At 42.5% G+C, this 21825-nt stretch overlaps 1 protein-coding gene across 1 annotated transcript; it reads right to left on the bottom strand.

Moving 5' to 3' along the window:
* Positions 1-306: 306 nt before the first annotated feature.
* mdh2 (malate dehydrogenase 2, NAD (mitochondrial)) lies at positions 307-21812 on the bottom strand. Its single transcript, XM_038813664.1, has 9 exons — positions 21593-21812; positions 15122-15290; positions 14125-14208; positions 9446-9555; positions 8493-8618; positions 7001-7078; positions 6138-6237; positions 1348-1499; positions 307-605 (listed from the first exon to the last, which is right to left on the bottom strand). Exons 1-9 carry the CDS (start codon positions 21656-21658, stop codon positions 474-476), a joined length of 1017 nt encoding a protein of 338 aa, XP_038669592.1. The 5' UTR covers positions 21659-21812; the 3' UTR covers positions 307-473.
* Between the last annotated feature and the right edge of the window lie 13 nt (positions 21813-21825).

The raw sequence follows: 21825 nt of genomic DNA, 5'->3' as shown, positions 1-21825 counted from the left end.
TCTGCTTTTACCAATGAGTCGCCGCAAAAAGTGAGAGGTGGGAATAAGGAAAAAAAACACAGAAGGCTGCTTAGCAACATCAGCGACTTGCATTTACATAATGAGTTTAATGTAGAAAATCATTCTTAGACGCAAGGATAAGCTCAGAACTCAACATTCAAGCATCATATATTCCAACTTGGGAAATTTTGCCAGACAAGATATTTCCAAATACTGATGAAGTGTGTACATTTAGGCCAAACTATGGGCCCCATTACTTCACAAAATTGTATGGCATTTGTTGGGAGAAATAAAAACTGCACACAATGTAGAGAACTGGTGCCAGTAATTTAATGAGCTTAGAGATCTGCAATGGGTTTAAAAACTGCTAGCAAACAGCACAGACATACAGCAGTGACCAACTCGACAGGGAAGCCACTTGTGTGGGGATGTTTGCAACAGGTTGGAGTTCTGTACACAATGCAACTTTTAATTTACTTCTTGTTCTTCACAAATTCCTCGCCTTTCTTTATAGAGCCTTTGAGTTCACCCATAGCTTCAGCCACAAGCTTCTCTTCAAAAGCAGATAGTTTGCCCAGTCCAAGATTCTTCTCAATGCCACTTTTCTGGATGGTTTTTTTTGGGGGGGGGCGGGGGGGGGGGGGGGGAGAAAAAATAATTTTAAATGAAATTTATCAAAATTAGAAAACATTTTTAAAACAGTAGACAGCTTAGAAGGACACGATGCATTCTGGCTGGCAAGATCACCAGAGTGAGAGACTATACAAGTGAGGAGATATATACTGTTAAGACCAAGGTAGATCTATGGTTCACTTCTTGTTGAGATCACAGAGTAAACGGATGCTCAACAGTTCGCATATCACCCGTGGAGATTGGCATGAAAAATGATTCTGGTCCCTATGGAGGAGAAGAGTGAACTCAGCTGGGGTGTACTCCACCACAAAGCCCCTGGGCTCACACAAGACAGACCATTTAGAAGAGCCTATGGTGAGAGTGGAGTAGTAGGTGTCAGTATCTTCAATGGAGGTGGTACGAGGTAAAAAATTAAACAGGTAGCCTCCAGATATTTTAAACAGTATTTCCATAGCTGTGTAACAGCCCTGGCCAGAAGGCAAGAGTGACCACCAAGCACGATTTGCGGTGAAAGCGTCCATTCTTTAAATCAGATGCAATAAAACAACGGGCACCCCTGTGCCAGCTCAATTGCAACAATTCTAACAAAAAAGAACAATCAGATTTAAAGTACACAGTGCCTTTAAAATGCTGAGGATTTGCAGTTTGAGAAAAATTATTTCTCATTGTTGTTTAAAAGCTGAATAATCTGATAAATGCAAACAAGACACTCACCCCGAGAAGTAAAGGTGTAGAAAAATATGGCGATTCAGTTTCTTCAGACCTGACAAATGCACATTCCACCACTCCTTCTTTGCCATTCATTGCATCCAAGAGCGAGAAGACAAACCGGGCACCAGCATAAGCCATGGATAGGGTGGCAGAACCTAAACATTACATAGAAGATACACATGAATACAAAGAACAAAGAAAATTAGAGCACAGGAACAGGCCCTTCTGCCCTCCCAGCCTGCACCGATCCAGATCCTTTATCTAAACCTGTTGCCTATTTTCCAAGGTCTACTTCTCTCTGTTCCCCACCCGTTCATATATCATTTGTCCAGATGCATCTTAAATGATGCTATCGTACCCACCTCTACCACCTCACTGGCAAAGCATTCCAGGCACCCTCTGCGTAAAAAAACTTTCCACGCACATCTCCCTTAAACTTTTCCCCTCTCACCTTGAAATCGTGACCCCTTGTAATTGACACCCCCACTCTTGGAAAAAGCTTGTTGCTATCCACCCTGTCCATACCTCAATTTTGTAGACCTCAATCAGGTCTCCCCTCAACCTCCTTCTTTCCAACAAAAACAATCCTAATCTACTCAACCTTTCTTCATAGCTAGCACCCTCCATACCAGGCAACATCCTGGTGAGCCTCCTCTGCAGCATCCACATCCTTCTGGTAATGTGGCGACCAGAACTGCACGCAGTATTCCAATTATGGCCTAACCAAAGTCCTGTACAACTGTAACATGACCTGCCGACTCTTGTACTCAATACCCCGTCCGATGAAGGCAAGCATGCTGTATGCCTTCTTGACCACTATCGACCTGCGTTGCCACCTTCAGGGTATAATGGACCTGAACCCCCAGATCTCTCTGTACATCAATTTTCCCCAGGACTCTTCCATTGACCATATAGTCTGCTCTCGAGTTAGATCTTCCAAAATGCATCACCTCACATTTGCCTGGATTGAACTCCATCTGCCATTTCTCTGCCCAACTCTACAATCTATCTATATTTTGCTGTATTCTCCGACAGTCCTCCTCGCTATCTGCAACTCCACCAATCTTAATATCATCTGCAAACTTGCTCATCAGACCACTTGTACCTTCATCCAGATCATTTATGTATATCGCAAACAACAGTGGTCCGAGCACGGATCCCTGTGGACCACTAGTCACCTTCCTCCATTTTGAGACACTCCCTTCCACCACTACTCTCCCTCTCCTGTTGCCTAGCCTGTTCTTTATCCATCTAGCACCCTGAACCCCATACAACTTCACTTTTTCCATCAACCTGCCATGGGAAACTTTATCAAATGCTTTACTGAAGTCCATGTATATGACATCTGCAGCCCTTCCATCGTCAATTAACTTTGTCACTTCCTCAAAGAATTCTATTAGGTTTGTAAGATATAACCTTCCCAGCACAAAACCATGCTGCCCATCACTGATAAGTCCATTTTCTTCCAAATGTGAATGAATCCTATCCCTCAGTATCTTCTCCAACAGTTTGCCTACCACTGACATCAAGCTCACAGGTCTATAATTCCCTGGATTATCCCTGCTACCCTACTTAAACAAAGGGACAACATTAACAATTCTCCAGTCGTCCGGGACCTCACCCGTGCTCAAGGATGCTGCAAAGATATCTGTTTAGGCCCCAGTTATTTCGTCCCTCGCTTCCCTCAGTAACCTGGGATAGATCCCATCCGGTCCTGGGGACTTGTCCACCTTAATGCCTTTTAGAATACCCAAAACCTCCCCCTTCCTTATGCCGACATGACCTAGAGTATTTAAACATCCATCCCTAGCCTCAACATCCATCATGTCCCTCTCCTTTGTGAATACCGATGCAAAGTACTCATTAAGAAGCTCACTCATTTCCTCTGACTCCATGCATAAATTCCCTCTTTTGTCTTTGAGTGGGCCTATCCTTTCTCTAATTACCCTTTTGCTCCTTATATACAAATAAAAGGTTTTGGGATTTTCCTTAACCCTGTTAGCCAAAGATATTTCATGACTCCTTTTAGCCCTCTTTATTGCGCGTTTGAGATTTGTCCTACTTTCCCGATATTCCTCCAAAGCTTCATCAGCTTTGAGTCACCTCGATCTTAAGTATGCTTCCTTTTTCATTTTAGCTAGTCTCACAATTCCACCCGTCATCCATGGTTCCCTAATCTTGCCATTTCTATCCCTCATTTTCACAGGGACATGTCTGTCCTGCACTCTAATCAACCTCCTTAAAAGACTCCCACATTTCAAATGTGGATTTACCCTTAAACAGCTGCTCCCAATCCACATTCCCGAGCTCCTGCCGAATTTTGTTATAGTTGGCCGTTCCCCAATTTAGCACTCTTCCTTTAGGACCACTCTCGTCTTTGTCCACGAGTATTCTAAAACTTATAGAATTGTGATCGCTATTCCAAAAGTAATCGCCGACTGAAATGTCAACCAGCTGGCCGGGATCATTCCCCAATACCAGGTCCAGTATGGCCCCTTCCCGAGCTGGACTATTTACATACTGCTCTAAAAAAACTCTCCTGGATGCTCCTTACAAATTCTGCTCCATCTACACCTCCAACACTACACAAGTCCCATTCAATGTTGGGGAAGTTAAAGTCTCCCATCACAACCACCCTATTACTCCTACATTGTTCTATAATCTGTCTACATATTTGTACCTCTACTTCACGCTCGCTTTTGGGAGGCCTATAGTAAAGTTCCAACAATGTTACTGCACCCTTCCTATTTCTTAGCTCTATCCATATTGCCTCAGTGCTCGAATCCTCCATTGTGCCCTCCTTACTCACAGCTGTGATATCATCTCGGACCAGTAATGCAACTCCTCCACCCCTTTTACCTCCCTCTCTATCCCTCCTGAAGCATCTATACCCTGGGATATTTAGTTGCCAGTCTTGCCCATCCCTCAACCAAGTCTCAGTAATATCAATATCATATTCCCAGGTACTAATCCAAGCCCCAAGTTAATCTGCATTACCTGCTACACTTCTCGCATTAAAACAAATGCACCTCAGACCACCTGTCCCTTTGCGATCATCATCTCTTCCCTGTCTACTCTTCCCCTTAGTCACATTGAGTTTATTATCTAGTACCTTACTGGCTTTAGTTGCTGCCTCTTTACTGACCTCTAACTTCCTAATCTGGTTTCCAACCCCCTGCCACATTAGTTGAACACGTACTGGTTAAGAACCAAAAAAAAAAAACAATCTCCCCTCCGTTAAATATGGAACACAGGCAATGAAAATGACTCTACATCCAACATTGGCATTTATTAATTAAGGACCGAACAAAAAAAGGTCCTGATCCCACATTCTAAAGAAAATCTGTCCCAAGTCTCTAGTGAGGCACCTCATGTTGGTCTAGGGGTATGATTCCCACTTGGGCATTCCTATTGCATACATATCGAAGAGGTCCCTGCTTCAAATTCTAGCTGAACCCTTTGAAAGTGGAGTTAAGCCCATTAGCAGATCAGTCATGGTCTTCTTGAATGGCAAAGCAGGTTCAATGGGCCAAATGACGTACTCTTGCCCCTACTTTTGATCTTAGGAGGGTATGTCAGTATATATCATACAAAGCCACAAATGACAATATGTTAGGCAGATTGTGTAAATTCTCACCCCCCAGTATTAATAATATTTATTGTCATAAGGTTACATCAACACTGCAATGAAAGTACTATGAAAATTCCTTAGTCGCCACATTCCAGCACTTATTAGGGTACACAGGGGGAGAATTCAGAATATCCAAATTACCTAACAGCATGTCTTTCGGGACTTATGGGACTAAACCGGAGCACTGGAGGAATCCCACGCAGGCATGGGGAGAACATGTAGACTTCGCAGAGCCAGTAACCCAAGCCAGGAATCGAACCTGGGAGCCTGGCGCTGCAAAGCAACAGTGCTAACTACTGTGCTACCGTGAATGCTGCCATTTGACTTGTCCTTCACATACTTTCAGCCATTGCCATGCTGGATGGTTTTCAATTCTCACAAATTTGTGCTGGGACACAAATTGGAGAACAATATTATTGCTGCTGACTGGTTCAAGCAAGTCCTCGGCTGTATACATTATAACACCTGTATATAGAAAAATCTGCCAACCTGCATCACAAAGGCACAATTCAATAAAGGAGGCGTTATTAGGAAGGGGAACTAAAAGTTTCAAAGAGGTGGAACTCAAAAGGAGGCAGGGTGAAGGGAGAATGGATACCATTTACAATGTTGACCAGAAGGGAAGTAAGGGTGCTCAGCAGTTTGGTGGAAATAGGGTTGCAATAGCAGGAAGTGAGTTGCCTGCTTGAGTGATGATAGGAGAGAAATTAATTCAGCAACAAGAGGAGGAAAAGAAGATAAAAGCAGCAGAGGGAGCTCAGTTGGTGGTTTCAGCCTTACTAACCAAGTCCCTGAGCTCTACACACTTACTGGGGATGAGGTAGAGGGGAGGGTGGGGGGTTTAAGGGAACATCTAGTAAAGAATAGAAACCAAAAATTGATCTTTGTTCTCCAGGAGTGGTTCAATTTTGCATGAATGTAACATTCAGCTCTATTGACTATTGTTTCCAAGACAATGAAGTCCAAGATATTGAATCTATGCCCCCATACCTCTCAAATTATCAAGCAGAGTTTCCAGTGATTATTTGACAACCTCTAACTCAGTTTTGGTTGAATACAGGTGCATTCAATTCAACCCAATTGCAAAAAGAAGCTTTCTCAGACAATATGGAATCCATATTGAGCTCATGTCTGGACAAGTGGCTTCAAATCACGAACAAACCTGCCCCAGCCTTGGCTTTAACCACCTCTGTACCAGCCTCCTGAATCCTGCCTGTCAGGGCCTCCAGCTGATCCTGAGGAAATTCCACTTTAGGATTGCACTGGAATCAAAACAAGAAGGGAGGAGTTCAGCACTTAATACAACAGCATAATGTCGATTTGCAGGACGCCAATTATTTAGTAAAATTAAAATAGGTACGAACTTGATCTGATAGAAATTGAATTCATTAAATACACAAAGCAATGAAGCACGTTTGGTTGCCTTCAGCAGTCCTAGATAAATTGCCTAGCCCATTCAAGCTTATCCAGTGCAGAGTGACTCTTAGCACTTGAGCAGACCTTGTGGGATATTATTAAATTAAGGCATCCTTTCCCTACACAAAACATTGTTGTGATAAAGCAACCTTGGGTTATACATGCTGAAACCAGAGAGGTTAAAATACCCAGAGGTCTTTATTGATAGGGTTGATCCAGAACAGCTCCCTCCTTCTATGAAGGGACTATACTATTTTAATTTAAATTAATTTAATTTTAATGTGGAACAATAGACATGGAAATGATAGACATGGAATCAATTAAGCTGTTTTAAAAAAATTGTTTCTACCAAAAACAAAGCAAGGTAGACCGAATATAGCAAATACTTCCACCTCCTTGCATTTTAGTATTAAAAGACTAGTTTTCACATCCATGTTCACAAACCCAATACTTCAATATTCTCAACAGTTGAGATTTGCCTTTTGGAATTCTCAACCATCTATAACTATTTACAGCTATCAACAAAAAAAAATTATTTGAATTGGTTTCCCACATGTAGGAGACTTCAATACCAGACAACTGGCAGTCATCACCTTCTTGCCTGCTTACCTGAGAGATCAGAGGGATGATAGTCTTTCCAGCATGGCCCCCAACTACCGGGACAGACACACGTGCTGGGTCAAGGCCCTGCAAACAGATGAAAAAGCACTTAATGTGGAAAATACACTTGAGAAGTGAATGAAGCCAACGTGTCATTATTACACCAAATCAATTCATTTCAAAACAAAAAGGCAAGAGCGGTTTGTCATCTGGTAATTGGCAATGCTCTGTACTCAAAACATTTAGTACATTTATGGGTATTCTATTCTCAAATGCCAGAAGCTGAAGGAGAGAAAGGAGCCGAATTGTTACCTTTTAAGCTTTGTAAGCTTTTAGGGATACACTTCACAAACACGCACCTCCAAATACAACCACCAGTTTCTGTGCAGTTAATGGCCGCCACCCAAATAAAATTAAATACTCATTACTATACAATTAACAGTGGGCACCATGGCTGGTTAGAAACATTAATTCATGCACATGTTGAGAAAAGTCCAATTCCAAGCAATTAGTCTTTACAGCACGGAAAGTGGCCCTTCAGCTCACCGCATCTGTGCCAGCCATCAAGCACCTACCTACTCTCATCCCATTTTCCAGCACTCGGCCATTGCCTTCTATGTGATGGCATTTCAAGTGCTCATCTAAATACGTCCTTAAAATGTTGAGGCTTTCTGCATCTACCACCCTTTCAGGCAGAGAGTTCCAGAGTCCAAACACCTGCTGGGTGAAAAGCTTTGTCCTCACATTAATTGTGATGGTCTTCTAAAGTGGAAAATTTTTCAACATCTCTTGAAATCCCACGACCAGCAAATCCAATTAAAGTTTTGCAGTGCGGCCATATTCGGTTGTGAATGGTGATGGAAATTAAACAACTGACAGGAAAAAGTGTCTGGGCAGTGCCAGTAAAAGAAAACAGGATATGCAAGTTTAAGTTTCCTTTAATACGGTTTGCTAATGGCAGGTGCAATTATACCCCACTAGCACACTAGCCCCTAGTGCTTTGCCGACTGTATTTAGTGCCAATTCAGGTCAAAGGTCCTCGGTCCTGGTTTCAATAACCTTTCCTCAAAACAGAAATATACAAAAATGAGATAAGGGTGTGGACTGGACTGCCTGCTGTGCTAGTGGAGTCAGACACTTAAGGAACTTTCAAGCGGTTATTGGATAGGCACATGGAGCCCACCAGAATGACAGTGAGTGGTATAGCTTGATCTTGGTTTCAGACAAAGCTTGGCACAACATCAAGGGCCGAAGAGCCTGTTCTGTGCTGTACTATTCTATGTCACAAGTAGGCTTCAATGAAGTTACTGTGAAAAGCCCCCAGATAAGAGTGGTATTGGTTAAAATCAAAAGACCTAGCTTTACAATTAAGATGAGTTAAGAGTCAGATTATCAAACAAACATTCTATATGTGGGAAACAAAGTATCTTTGGATAAAACGTCAAATATTCTCTTCAGTGCATTGCATCCCAATGTATAGCCCATCCAATTCAGTGTTTACCTTCAGCTCACCAATAAAGGTGTTGGCTCTGACCACATCCAATGTCGTCACACCAAAGATTTTGTTTGGGTTGTAGACGCCATGTTTCTTGAAAACTTCTGTTGTGATTGGTATTGTGGAGTTCACCTTGAAAAAAATTAAACAGTCGACTTAATACTGGGGCCATCAAAAATTACAGCATTTCCAAAGTCAAAATTTAACACGGCAGCATTCGGTACAAGTCACAACAATCTTGTGCCCATGTTATCCCTACACAGTTTTAGATGGACAGAGGTGGTGCAGTGATAATGCCATAGGACCAGTAATTTAGAGGCCAAAGTTAATGCTCTGGAGACACTGGGTCCAAATCCCACCAACGCAACGGAATTCAACATATCTGGAATATATAAATGATGTAAATGTTCCCACTTGGTCACCTCCTTTCAAAGTCTTAATTTCTAGTCTTTCTTCAAAGTTAAACCAGCACTCAGACATTAGTTTGGAATCAACAGAATGGTTTAAATGTTTCCTTTGTCTTGATCAGAATAATCTGAACATTATACTCAAAAGTTAAATCTGACCATGACCCTGGAAATCCACTGTATCGGCTATATTCTTGGCTCCCACCATAGATCACACTGCTGACTTGATATAGTGGTTCTGGGAATATAGCACAATTGAAAAGTATTGACAAGGTGGAGAAAGAGAGAAATACTGAGCTGACACAGCTTTAAGTGAAAAGACTCCTTACAGAAGAACATGAGTTACAGATTAGGATTACAATGTCACCAGCCTGCCATCTAATTTTAACAGCCCTTTTTAGACCTCAGATCATTCACTTCTCCTTGGAGGCAAGAACACAATTCAATTTTGCACAATGCATTCTTGGGACTGAATGAGTGCAGTCAACCAAAACAGTCACATTGTAACAATGCTTCGCCTTGGTCTAGCGTTAGCAAACAGTGCAAACTTACAGGGTTGGCGATGACACAGATCATGGCCTCTGGACAGTGTTGAGCACAAGCCTCTGTTAAAACTGCAACTATTGTAGCATTAGTGTTGAACAGATCATCTCGAGTCATGCCTGCAAGCAAAAGGAATTTCAACATTTATGTTGCTCAACAGTTTTTATGAAGTTAATAATTAATCCCTTAGAATTCCTCTACAGATACAAAGACAAATGTATTCAATTATAGGCTTCTATGAATTTGTTTATCCACCTCAAGATATGACTTATTGCTCCAGACTTTAGTGATATGGTTATTCGATAACTACTCAGAAAACTGGAAAATCTAGTTATTGGGCAAGCAGAAAAAAAGTGTATATTTAAACTAAGCTGCGTTTTGGAAAACACAACGCATCTTTAAAGAACAGTCACAAATGATCCAGTCAAATCTACATAGTATATCTATGTTACGATTTAAACGTGATAAACAATTATTGAGTTTAAAGTAACATGTTGCCAATCAGCTGGGATGTTTAAACTCACGAGCATAAAATCATTTTTTTTGTCTGGACGACAGATCCTTTACCTGGAAATCAGGGTAACAATACAGACCCAAACTCTTAAATTGCCATGAAATATTCAGGTACAAGTAGTAAAACCTTGAACTGATTTCAAAGAGGATTTCAAATTAGAAATTAAAAATAAACTAAACGAACTTCTGGGTCGTGCTGGTAAAACAATCCCCAAAATAATTTAACCTATTCATTTGCAAGGATGGGAAATCCATCCTCTTGATCCAATATTTAAAAAATCTATTACAGAATATGATAAAATGTAGCCCTCATTAGTCTGCTGTAAGGAATCTGCTAAATCCTTGCTTGTTTTACATTTATTTTAAATCCCTGTTCTGCAACATTGCAGTAAAACATCTGCAAACTTTGGTCAAACTGAAAACACTCGTGGTCTAATATACTGGCCCAGTGTCATATCTGGTGATGTCATTTTGATGGACTTCGCTAGCAGCCAATTAGTGCTTCTGAAATTCTGGGACACCTTCTCTTCTGGATTGCTATTGGTAAAGCCGTTTAGAACCTTCAGGAAGAAAGGCTGGTCATTTTGTCTCTCAGTTCCGTTCAGACCTCAAGAACAGCCAGTAGCTGGTTTAAGCACTGTCTCCCTATCAGGGCTGTGAAGGTTTAAATCTCAGATTAAAAGCTAGGGATCTGAAACTGATCTTCCCCGCTGCAGTCAGTTTAACCTGTGGAGGTCCCCTAGAAGTGAATCTTGATCTGCAAATCGGCAGATGTGGTTGATGTGGAGCGGCCAACTACCTTCATTCAAATTCTCGGAGAGAATGTTAAAATCGTTTCAATGAGACAGGGGTCAATCTGGTAGAGGCCTGTCAGGACTGAACCGGCATCAAGAGGGGGAATTCTCAGTGTGAAGACCCTGATTATTAAAAGTGATAGAGAACACTCTACAGCCTGCAGGTTCTAGTTGAAGACCACCATTTTAAGATCACTGGCTACAAAAACAGCTACCTCGGGAGCAAAGAACCATCTCACACGCTTTTAATCCTATTTATTTTCAATCCTTTCCCTACCCCCACTGTATGTTTATCTTGTGAGGCTCAGTGGAGGGTGGGACAGGGTTTGGGGAATAGTTAGATTCGCAGATTATTGGTTAATTCACTTCTGTTGGGTCTGTGGGGCTGGAATTGACTGCTCACTTGCCCAGTGTGTCGTAACGCTGACATTGATAAATCAAGCGATTTGTCAATTCATTTTTGAAAATACCATTATCTCTAATCCCTTACAGTTCAAAGCTGGTCCAGTTGTGTTGCCACACTGATATTCTTACACGTCAAGAGGGAGACACCATCCTTCAGCTGACTGGATTTTGCTATAGTACTTCACTTTTAAAAAAAAATAAATTTAGAGTACTCAATTACTTTTTCCAATTAAGGGGCAATTTAACGTGGCCAATCCACCTAACCTGCACATCTTTGGGTTGTGGGGGCGAAACCCACGCAGACACGGGGAGAATGTGCAAACTCCTCACAGACAGTGACCCAGAGCCGGGATTCGAACCCAGGTCCTCAGCGCCGTAGGCAGCAATGCTAACCACTGTGCCACCGTGCTGCCCGCTATAGCACATCACTGACTGAATTTCAAGAACAAAAAGGTGAATGAATTGCCACTTCCAACGCCAACAAATTAAATGGTAGGTGATTACCAGGACACTGTATCCAAGAATACAAGGACACTGGGAGTAACACTTTCCAATGGTAACCAATCAGTGGTGGGCATGAGAAAATGTTTCACAGGAGGTTAAAGCATAATAACTAATGCTTAATATTCTGGTAACAATGCTGTCTGATGTGGGCTATATCACAGATAATTATATTTCTACGCATTATCCTTCCACGTGAAATTTTGATCAGGGCAGATTCAAACTGAATTGCAGAAGTCTTTTGCCTTTGTGGGTGGTAGCAATGCACAACCTTGTCGGAAGTCACAACATCTGAAATTGCAGCAGAAATTCTCACCTTGCTACGCTGTTTTAGTTTAAACTCTACATTCTTTGAGGAACAATGGCGATTTAATTTACAGATTCTGGCAAATTCCTGCAGATTCACCGAATGCAATGTCAGGAACCTCCAAATAAAGGTATGCTGTGGTCATAGTTCTCTCTAATGTCCGAGCCATCAGAAATAATCTGCATTTCATAGAAGGTGACCAGGCATGCATTGCATTACTAATACCTAGGTAATGTAAATAAATGTACATCTGGGGAAGGGTCACATGATGTGAGCGTGGGAGCAGCAGCATTTTCACGAGTTCTGGCACTGCTCTTTTAAACGTTTTTTTAAATCCAAATGCACAACCCGTAATAATCTGTTCAACCTATAACCATTTGTTCTCGGTGTGTATGTCCTGTACTATGTTCCTGAAAGATCCTGGCTAGATTTCAGCAATGAGAAGGCAAGTCGCAAACTCAGTTTGATTGGTGTGGTCTTTAGTGGCGGCCCAGCTTGCAGTGGCGGCTTTGCTGGTGAGCAGGCCTGAGCTTCAGCAATGCTGTCAGCGTGGAGATGATGGCTGCCATTGTGAATGAAGTTGCGGAAGACGATCTCAGGTCCCTGGCATTAGGTTGTTGGTGCGCACATTGATGAACTGCAAGATATCCTTAAGTGAATGGATGAAGCAGAGAAGAGAATCCTGTCAGTCGATATGGCAGTCTCCTTGGGGGACCAGCTTCAGCCCTTGGAAATCTTTGATGCATGGTATGTTGTATAATCCTGATCGGGGCCAGACAGGGAGTGTCCGTGTGCCCAATCTTCTAGGGGAAGCTGGGGCAAATTCCCAGCTTTGAGAACTGGCTGGCATGCTGCCATATCTTGACTTGAAGGCAGGGCATGGAGTACGGCGGAACAAATTATATCCACTGGTCTTTTGTTGTCTTGCCCTCGTGTTTGTCAAAAAGAGTTGAAGGCGGCTGGACATGACGGGTCCTGGGTTTCCCCTAGGTTAGGCTTCAGGATGACAACATGGCGGCAGTGTGGGAGTTTTGATGAAACTGGAGGTATCCTGAATGTGGCTCGATGACAACGATCCTGTAATGACATTTGCCTTTTCAAGCTCAGTGGATAGTGCTACTATCCTGCGGTTCATCAGTCATCCTGAACTTTGGTCCTTGTGATTATGTCCCTGATTTTATGTTATAGAGGCGATGGTCACCTATTATCCTATTTTATGGCATAAGTCATACTGAGTTGGTAGTGTGACATGAGGGCTATGCAGTTCTTGCCTAATGTAATAATCCTTGCTTTTTAAAAGTTCCAATTATTTTTTTTCTCCAATTTAGCATGGCCAATCCACCTAACCTGCATATCTTTGGTTTATGGGGGTGAGACCCACGGAGGCACAGGGAGAACGTGCAAACTCCACACGGACAGTGACCTGGGGCCGAGATCGAACCCGGGTATTGGGCACTGTGAGGCAGTTGTGCTAACCACTGTGTCACCCTAATCCTTGCATTTACAGGGAGGGAAAACATTTTACACACCCCGTTAGATCTCCACCTTCACAGAATTTACAGTGCAGAAGGCGGCCAATCGTCCCATCACGTCTGCACTGGCCCTTGGAAAGAGCACCCTACCCAAGCCCACACCTTCACCCTATCGATGTAACCCACTAACCCCTCCCAACCTTTTAGGACACTAAGGGCAATTTAGCATGGCAAATCCACCTAACCTGCACATCTTTGGACTGTGGGAGGAAACCAGAGCAACCAGAGGAAACCCACACAGACACAGGGAGAAAGTGCAAACCCCACACAGACAGTGACCGAAGCCGGGAATCAAACCTGGGACCTTGGAGCTGTGAAGCAATTGTGCTAAGCACTGTGCTCCTGTGCCCCCCCTTGGGTCACTATCTGTGTGGAGTCTGCACGTTCTCCCCGTGGGTTTCCTCCGGGTGCTCCGGTTTCCTCCCACAATCCCGAAAGACGTCCTTGCTAGGTGAATTGGACATTCTGAATTCTCGCTCAGTGTACCCGAACAGATGCCGTAGTATGGTGACTAGGGGGTTTTTACAGTAACTTCATTGCTGTATTAATGCAAGCCTACTTGTGACACTAATAAAGATTATTATAGGCTGCAGCTCAAGTTAGCGATGGATTAGTCCTCAACATTTTAGTACATACCAGGTTTCCTAGGCACTCCAGCAGGAATGACCACCAGCTCAGATCCTTTTAAGGCATCAGCCAGCTGTTCAGCACCCAAGTAACCTAGAAATAAGCATAATTTCATGAGTGCTTTATCATGCAAAAACATATCAATACTTACGTTTTTGCAGTGCTCTTAATGACCTCTGGACATCCCAAAGAACTTTTTACAGCCCATTAAATACCTTTGAAATGCATCCGCTATTGTAATATAATAAACATGACAGTCTATTTGCATACAGTAAGAACCATCACAATGAATGGAATAAGACCGGACAAATTGCTTTCAGGATAAATACTGGCCAGGACACGAGGGCGAAATCGGCTTCTCTTATTCCCAAAAGTGCAACATGGCTTTCTTTGCCCCAGAAATATAATTTATTCATAAAAATAGGTACAAGTACATTCTAAAAAATTTCAAATTGGACTTTACAAAAATTGTAATATTAAACTTTTCTCCATTGAGCATGCTGCACTTGAGGTGCCTCAATGCAATTCATTTACTTTATACATTCACTAACAAGCATACAGTCCAAGGGGTTCTACAAGTTTCCAGCCCCTCAGTACACACTACTTTATGGCTCAAAGGATTTAGAAAAATAACACCAACAAAGGGATTTTATAGTGAGTGGATAAGGCTTCAATTTACTGTCCCACCCAGCAACAACACCGCTATCAGCACAGCATACTCAGTATTGTGCCAGAGAATGAGCCCAGAGTCTCCACTCTGGTCTCTGGAGTGGGACATGAACCGATAGCCTTCTGGTTCAGGGCCAGAGATTCTGACAAATCTGATCCAGAGGGACCACACCATTAAGAGAATTTTCCTCAATTTATTTATACTTTGCTGAGACAAGACTACAGCTTAGCCTTATACAAACAGGTTGGATTGTTTAAATCCAAACTATTAAGCAGTTCAATATTTTGTTACACACTATAACCAGCACTAAATACATTATTTTAAGCATATACTCACCCACAACCTTCGCCCTGGTCTCAATGTGACTGAGATCAGCTGCAACACCTGGCGTGTGAGCAATATCGTAGAGAGAGAGGTTACTCACAAGAGGGCTGTTCTTTAGCAGCAGAGAGAGAGGCTGTCCAATGCCACCCGATGCACCTAATACTGCTACCTTGGCATTGTTCTATGCAAAAGAAACAAATCAGGCGATACAGAACAGCTATCAAATAATACCAGTTATTAACTTTACTAACAGTTAAACCACTAGTGGAGATTTTAGCACTGAAGAAAAATCCCACTGCTCCCCGTTTCTAGAACAATTTGACCAACTGTTAACTAGGTTTCTATTCAAACTGCTTTTCTTGCAGACCCCCACTTGCACTTGTCCCAAAAAGACATAGTCAAAGGTTAGGTTACGCGAGTACTACTTTTCAAACCTGCAAGCCTAGGTTTCAACCCTGAAAGAACTATGCACTACTTCATGTTTATTTTCACCCAGTTGTCATTACATCTTGAAACAAGCATACTTTTTGTTTTGTTCTCTGGTATGGACATTTATTTCCCCTTCCTGGCTGCCCTGAAAAATTGGTGGTGGGTCAACCTCTTGAACTGCTGCTAGCAGTTTAACACATAGGAGTGGCTTTCTGGGCAAATTCAGAGGTCAGTTCAGAGCCAACCACATTGGTTGGAGATTGGAATCGCAGACCAGGCGCAATGGCAAATTTCCTTCCTTAAAAAAAAAATCAGCAACCCGTTGGACTTTTATGACAAACTAATAGTTTCATGACTACTTACGGAATCCATCTTGTTAAAAACTTAATTCAAATTTTTTAACTCTCAGGGTTTCAATGCTAACAGTCGGTATTATTATTAGTTCAAACCTCTGGATTACTAGTCCAATAACAACCAATTGTCTGTGTGGATCAGTGAGCTTAAATAACATTTAAAAATGTTATAAATCAAGCTCCCTCCATTTTCTACTTCGCTGTGGACATGAGGTGCAATATACTCATTATTTTAAATGACGGCTGTCTGTGCATCCTCAAAAGCAGCATTTTATCTGCTAGTTGAACACTCTTTTTAAAGTCCATTTAACTTTGCACGAGCCAGATGTGCAATTTTCTCTGATGTAATGATTAAGGCACATTCCCCTCTACCTGCTACATCAATTGTACTTGATACACGTATGGAGATGGGTCAAATGTAAGATACCAATGCCCATGATAGTCAGGAGTCACTTTTCATCCAAGAATTAGACTTCCTGCTCCATGGCCCTTGAGCTCAATTCTTGATCTGCCTTGTTGTGGAATAGCTGAGATTCAACCCTATGAACTCTCACCAGTCCATGACAGTATGTTAACGTTTTCAAGCAAGACAATCCTTAGAAACGTGGGACTCAATAAATTACTTAAGAGAATCCTGCTCACACAAAGTCAGTTTCCACTGACGGAATTGCAACCATCATGTCAGCAGGATGTGCTCTGCATTGGAGCAATCTTTCCACAGGCACAGCAGTTGGCCTTTTACTGCAATATTTTACACTGAGGATTGTATGGGCTGCCCAGAAAGTGCTCCTGTCCAGTGCTTAGCCAGAAAACACTATCATACAGACGAAAGCCAATAATTTAATTTCTCAAGAATTACAAATTGTCTTGTTGGAACTGGTGACAGAAATGTTTAGAAAAGACTGAATCAATGTTGAAATCGCTGCTTCTGAATTTGTTTCTTACAAAGTATGATACCTGTACAATTTTTGGCAACTTCCTGATGTCACTCGTGAAGCTATGCCTCTGCTCAGATTGTACAATCCAACATCAGACGGACTCAAAAAGGATGAAAAGACATACCAAATATACCACTGGATCTCCATGACAGATCATGCACTATTGAAAGGAATTATATTCACTTTTAGTCAAGTAACCAAAAACAGTAACTGAGACAGCAAGATTTCCAGTCCACTGGATTGCAGGATCACAGTGCATGCAATGTCCTCCATGCCAATTCAAACTGGTACCTTTTATAGGGCCTAATCAAGTAAATTTTGAAATGTGAAAACAACATTACCAGCAGACAAATGATTACGGTCTTTAAAAATTGAAGGCAGCTACTGATAGAATGCAAGCATCCCAGGCCAACATTTCTGAATGATCCAGATGGTAAGAAGAGATACATTCCAAAGAAGCCCGAGAAGTGAGCTGGATACCACAGCAAGCTATATTTAGATTGGTGGATTGATTGCTAATAATAAATTTGTGTATCAAATACTTGTAGCACATATTTAAATATCCAAGATATATCGAGAGCATCAAACAGACCTGTCTGGCTTGATCCTCCAGGTGAGTCCCTGTCCCATTTCTATCTGCTTTTCACCTCTATACATCAAATATATGTGGGGTCCAGTGAGAGTAGAGTTATCTGGTTTATTCATGCAGTCCATGCATGCAAAGGAGAGTCCTCAACAAACCCATTCTTAAAATGTTGCCCCAATTTCAATTGTCAACCCCCTTCCCGTGCCCTTTACAGCCTCAACTGCTTTTCCTAGGACATGAAACCAAGGTCAGCAGTCCACCTGTGACTTGTACAGATGTACATGATCTGCTGTCTTACCACAGTCATATGCAGATTCACAATAAAGCTCTACTTTTATATTCCATATCTGTCATAAAATCTATTATGCAGTTACTATTTTTGATAGCTGCATCTAATTTGGGGGGCTGCTCTTAATGTTGCGACCTTCACCCCCAAAATCCCATTACTTTACACATCTTTCACCATTCAACTGTATTCATTTTTTTTATATACAAGAAACAATCGCACCACCTCACAATAGAAGTGCACTTAACAATTTTTGCACATTCTACCTACCATCAGCATCTCTCAGAATGGTCACTCCCTCCTATTTTAATATTGCCTGAAAACGAGGAGAGCATGTCTACCAGCCCCACATCCAAATCATCAATCTACATAGTGAGCAGAAGCATGTCCTGTGGGTCTTCACTATCCTCTTCTAAAATAAAGATAAAAAATTCTAAAAACATTCAGACCTGTGGAAAGTTAGTGTCATCAGAAGATCCACTATTAATTGGAGAGGTTAAATTTGCATTGTTTTCTCCAGTGTACAAAGTTACTCAACTAAATTTCAACACCACAATCTTTTCCCAGAGGCAAAGACTTTCTGCATATTCTACATCCACATTTCTTTAAATAACAAGCAATTTTGCCAAACAAAGATTCACTTTGTGAAATCCAGTTTGCCGAATCTAATTTTTCTCTCATCACCGAGATAGTCCAGATATCTTACACAACCCAAACTTGCCAAAGTTCCTCATCACAATGTAGATGTAGTCAGTCAATCAATGATAAACATAGAGGCAAAGATCAAAACAGTTCATCTGCACGGAGATCATAATTAAATAAATAGTCTCAGAAGTTTTAATTTACTTTGATGTTTAAATCTCAAATTCATAATATTTAAATAGTTGAAATTCTATAAAAGGGTGGGGTGATGATAGTGAAGTACTATAAGTAATAAGTTTGAAATCCCCATGTGGCCATTAATTGGGTCAGCTGGAACAATATGGCCACCCAAACACTTATTGATTGAATTATACGATTGTTAATTAGCTTAGCTAGAATAACATTCTCAAAAACTCTGTATTGTGATGCGTAGCCTCCTCCAAGGTGGGAAATATAAACATAGCTGCGGTAAACATTGATTCTGAGAAGAGGACTTTCCCTTGCATGTCTGGAATGCATGAATAAACCAGCTAACTCTGCTCTCGCCGTACCCCACATAGTGACTGAAATATCCCACAACCAGAACTCTTCATGCGAGACACAGGGCAGAGCTCTGCTTGCAAGTCACATCCCCTTCCTATCCATTCCGCTCATTATCTGGGTAGAATAATCTTTATTAGTGTCACAAGTAGGCTTACATCAACACTGCAATGAAGTACTGTGAAAATCCCCTAATTGCCACTCCGGTGCCTGTTCGGGTACACGGAGGGAGATTTCAGAATGTGCAAATCACCTAACAGGCATGTCTTTCGGGAGGAAACCGGAGCACCCGGAGGAAACCCACGGAAACACAGGGAGAACGTCCTCCAGACTCTGCAGAGACAGTGACTCGAGCCACAAGTGACTGTGAAACAATAGTGCTAACCACCGTGCAACAGGTGCTGAAAAGATAAAATATTTCAGTAGTCTTGCACTCTTTGCAGTAGCTTTGCATTAGTATAAAACTATTCTCAAACCACGAATTGGGTGGGTGATGACGCATCTCTATTTAAGGAGAAGCTGCCTCTGAACATGGTAATAGCTAGTGTCATGGTTTCAGTCAACCTACCAAGAAGCACATTTCAGTAATATACATTCTTTAATAAGACAGGTGAAACACTTTGCAAGGAAACTAAAGTTTGGAAATATAGATCACAGCTGAGATTATACTAGTTTGCTATTAAAGAAACTAAAATTGTAATTACTTTTGCCTGCATGAAATAAAAAGCAATTACAAAATATCACAACAGAAATATATTTTATGTCTAGGAGTCAAAGACACACCTAGAGATAGAATGCTCATGCTTAAAGTTTAAGTGTGATCTTTAAACCAAATCAAGAGTGAGAGCTAGCACTGAATAAGGGATGAATGAGTCACTAGCCACTTCCCCAACCATTCCCTAGCAGCTCTGCAGTACCCAACCCCAGGTGGACAGGGTGCAGATTATCCAGTGTCTAGCTATTAGAGCCATTTATTACCCTCATGAACATCACTTATGTTCCAAAGTATGTTACAGTCAACTAAGTACTTTTAAAGGGAGATGGAGGAAATGCAGACAGTTTTTATACAGCAAACACCCACAACAGCAATGTGATAATGAGCAGATTATCAATTTTTAATCAACGCTGATCAAAGGATAAATATTGGCCAGGATATCTCATTGCACTTCTTCACAATCAGAACCTTTTACTTCTACCTGAGAAAACAGATGGTGCTTCAATGTACCATTTCATCCAAACAACACCACCAATGCAGCATTGAATTGGGTTTTGTGCTCAGAATTCCAGAGCAGAACTTGAACAGTTTCCTCCGGGTGCTCCGGTTTCCTCCCACAGTCCAAAGATGTGCGGGTTAGGTGGATTGGCCATGCTAAATTGCCCGTAGTGTCCTAAAAGTAAGGTTGGGGGGGGGGGGGGGGGGTTGTTGGGTTACAGGTATAGGGTGGATACATGGGTTTGAGTAGGGTGATCATTGTTCGGCACAACATTGAGGGCCGAAGGGCCTGTTCTGTGCTGTACTGTTCTATGATCTCAGATCTGCATTCAAAAGCATTTGCCTTCAACACAGTCTTTGGTTCCAGTCCTCACAAAACCTTCCCTGTCTCTTCTTAGAATTTCTTAGAATTTACAGTGCAGGAGGCCGCCATTCGGCCCATCGAGTCTGCACCGGCTCTTAGAAAGAGCACCCTACCCCCTATCCAAGGTCAACACCTCCACCCTATCCCCATTACCCAGTAACCCCAACCAACACTAAGGGCAATTTTGAACACTAAGGGCAATTTATCTTGGCCAATCCACCTAACCCACACATCTTTGGACCGTGGGAGGAAACCGGAGCACCCGGAGTAAACCCACGCACACACGGGGAGGATGTGCAGACTCCGCACAGACACTGACCCAAGCCGGAATCGAACCTGGGACCCTGGAGCTGTGAAGCGATTGTGCTATCCACAAGGCTACCTTGTGGTCCCTCTTGCTGAATATCCCATTCTTTGACAATCCCATAAATATTACAACAGGTAGTGCTGAACATTATTCGACTCAGGGAAGTACCCCAAGTTATAGTTCTGCCATGCCTTGAGAATACTGGGACCGACACATGAGCAGAAATAGATGACAGCAGCTCACAAATTTAGGCCAAGGTTGCAATCTATTTGACCTCTTTTGTCTAACATTTAGGAACTTTAAAAAAAATTAATTTAGAGTACCCAATTATTTGTTTTCCAATTAAGGGGGCCAATCCATCTAACCTGCACATCTTTGGGTTGTGAGGGCAAAACCCACGCAAACATGGAGTGTGTGTGCAAACTCCACAAGGACAGTGACCCAGAGCCGGGATGGAACTTGGAAGCCATGAGACTGCAGTGTTAACCACTGTGACACCGTGCTGCCCAGACACACATTTAGGAACATGGTCATCATTTCCTCATGGCGTACAACCTTCCGGAAAATCAAGACGAAACAGTGCTGGAAACCGGAGGTTAATTGGCGAAACTCAAATGAAGGCCACAAAGGTCAGCAACAGGGATGAAACCAGGGTAATACTAACAAGAGGATCAGCCCACCCCCCAGCACCGGGTGCATCCTGTTACAGATGGGACTCCTCGCCTTATGCAGCCACCCGGCTTCTTAGGCCCAGTTCTCAAGCAGTGGGGCTCCCGTTCCCCTCTGTTCTCCCCCGCGCTCAGCGTCCGGGACCTCGTCTCTCACCTGCGAGGAGACGGAGAAACTCCTGCTGAGTGCGGTGGCGGTGGGCCTGACGACGCGGGAGAACATCTCGAACAGCGGCGGATCCCTGAGCAGTGGATGACTCCAACGACCTCCAGCTAAAGGACTCGTCCCGGCGCCTTGATGCACCCTAACCTGCTAGCCCGCCGCCCATCCACCAATCAGCGCTGCCCGCCGCCCCACATCCCGGTCACGTGACGCGCGTGCGGTTCGGT

This window comes from Scyliorhinus canicula, chromosome 12 (genome assembly GCF_902713615.1).
Source record: "Scyliorhinus canicula chromosome 12, sScyCan1.1, whole genome shotgun sequence".
NCBI classification, from domain to species: Eukaryota; Metazoa; Chordata; class Chondrichthyes; order Carcharhiniformes; family Scyliorhinidae; genus Scyliorhinus; species Scyliorhinus canicula.
The sequence above is the reverse complement of the archived record's forward strand: the minus strand, read 5'-3'. Positions and strand labels throughout refer to the sequence as shown.

Excerpts from the sequence above, each read along its gene's own strand:
- mdh2 (XM_038813664.1), bottom strand. The coding sequence starts at position 21,658 with ATGTTCTCCCGCGTCGTCAGGCCCACCGCCACCGCACTCAGCAGGAGT. Across the intron at positions 1,500-6,137 it reads TAAAGCCAAGGCTGGGGCAG|GTTCTGCCACCCTATCCATG; the intron begins GTTTGTTCGTGA and ends TGTAATGTTTAG. Across the intron at positions 606-1,347 it reads CTACACCTTTACTTCTCGGG|AAAAGTGGCATTGAGAAGAA; the intron begins GTGAGTGTCTTG and ends AAAACCATCCAG.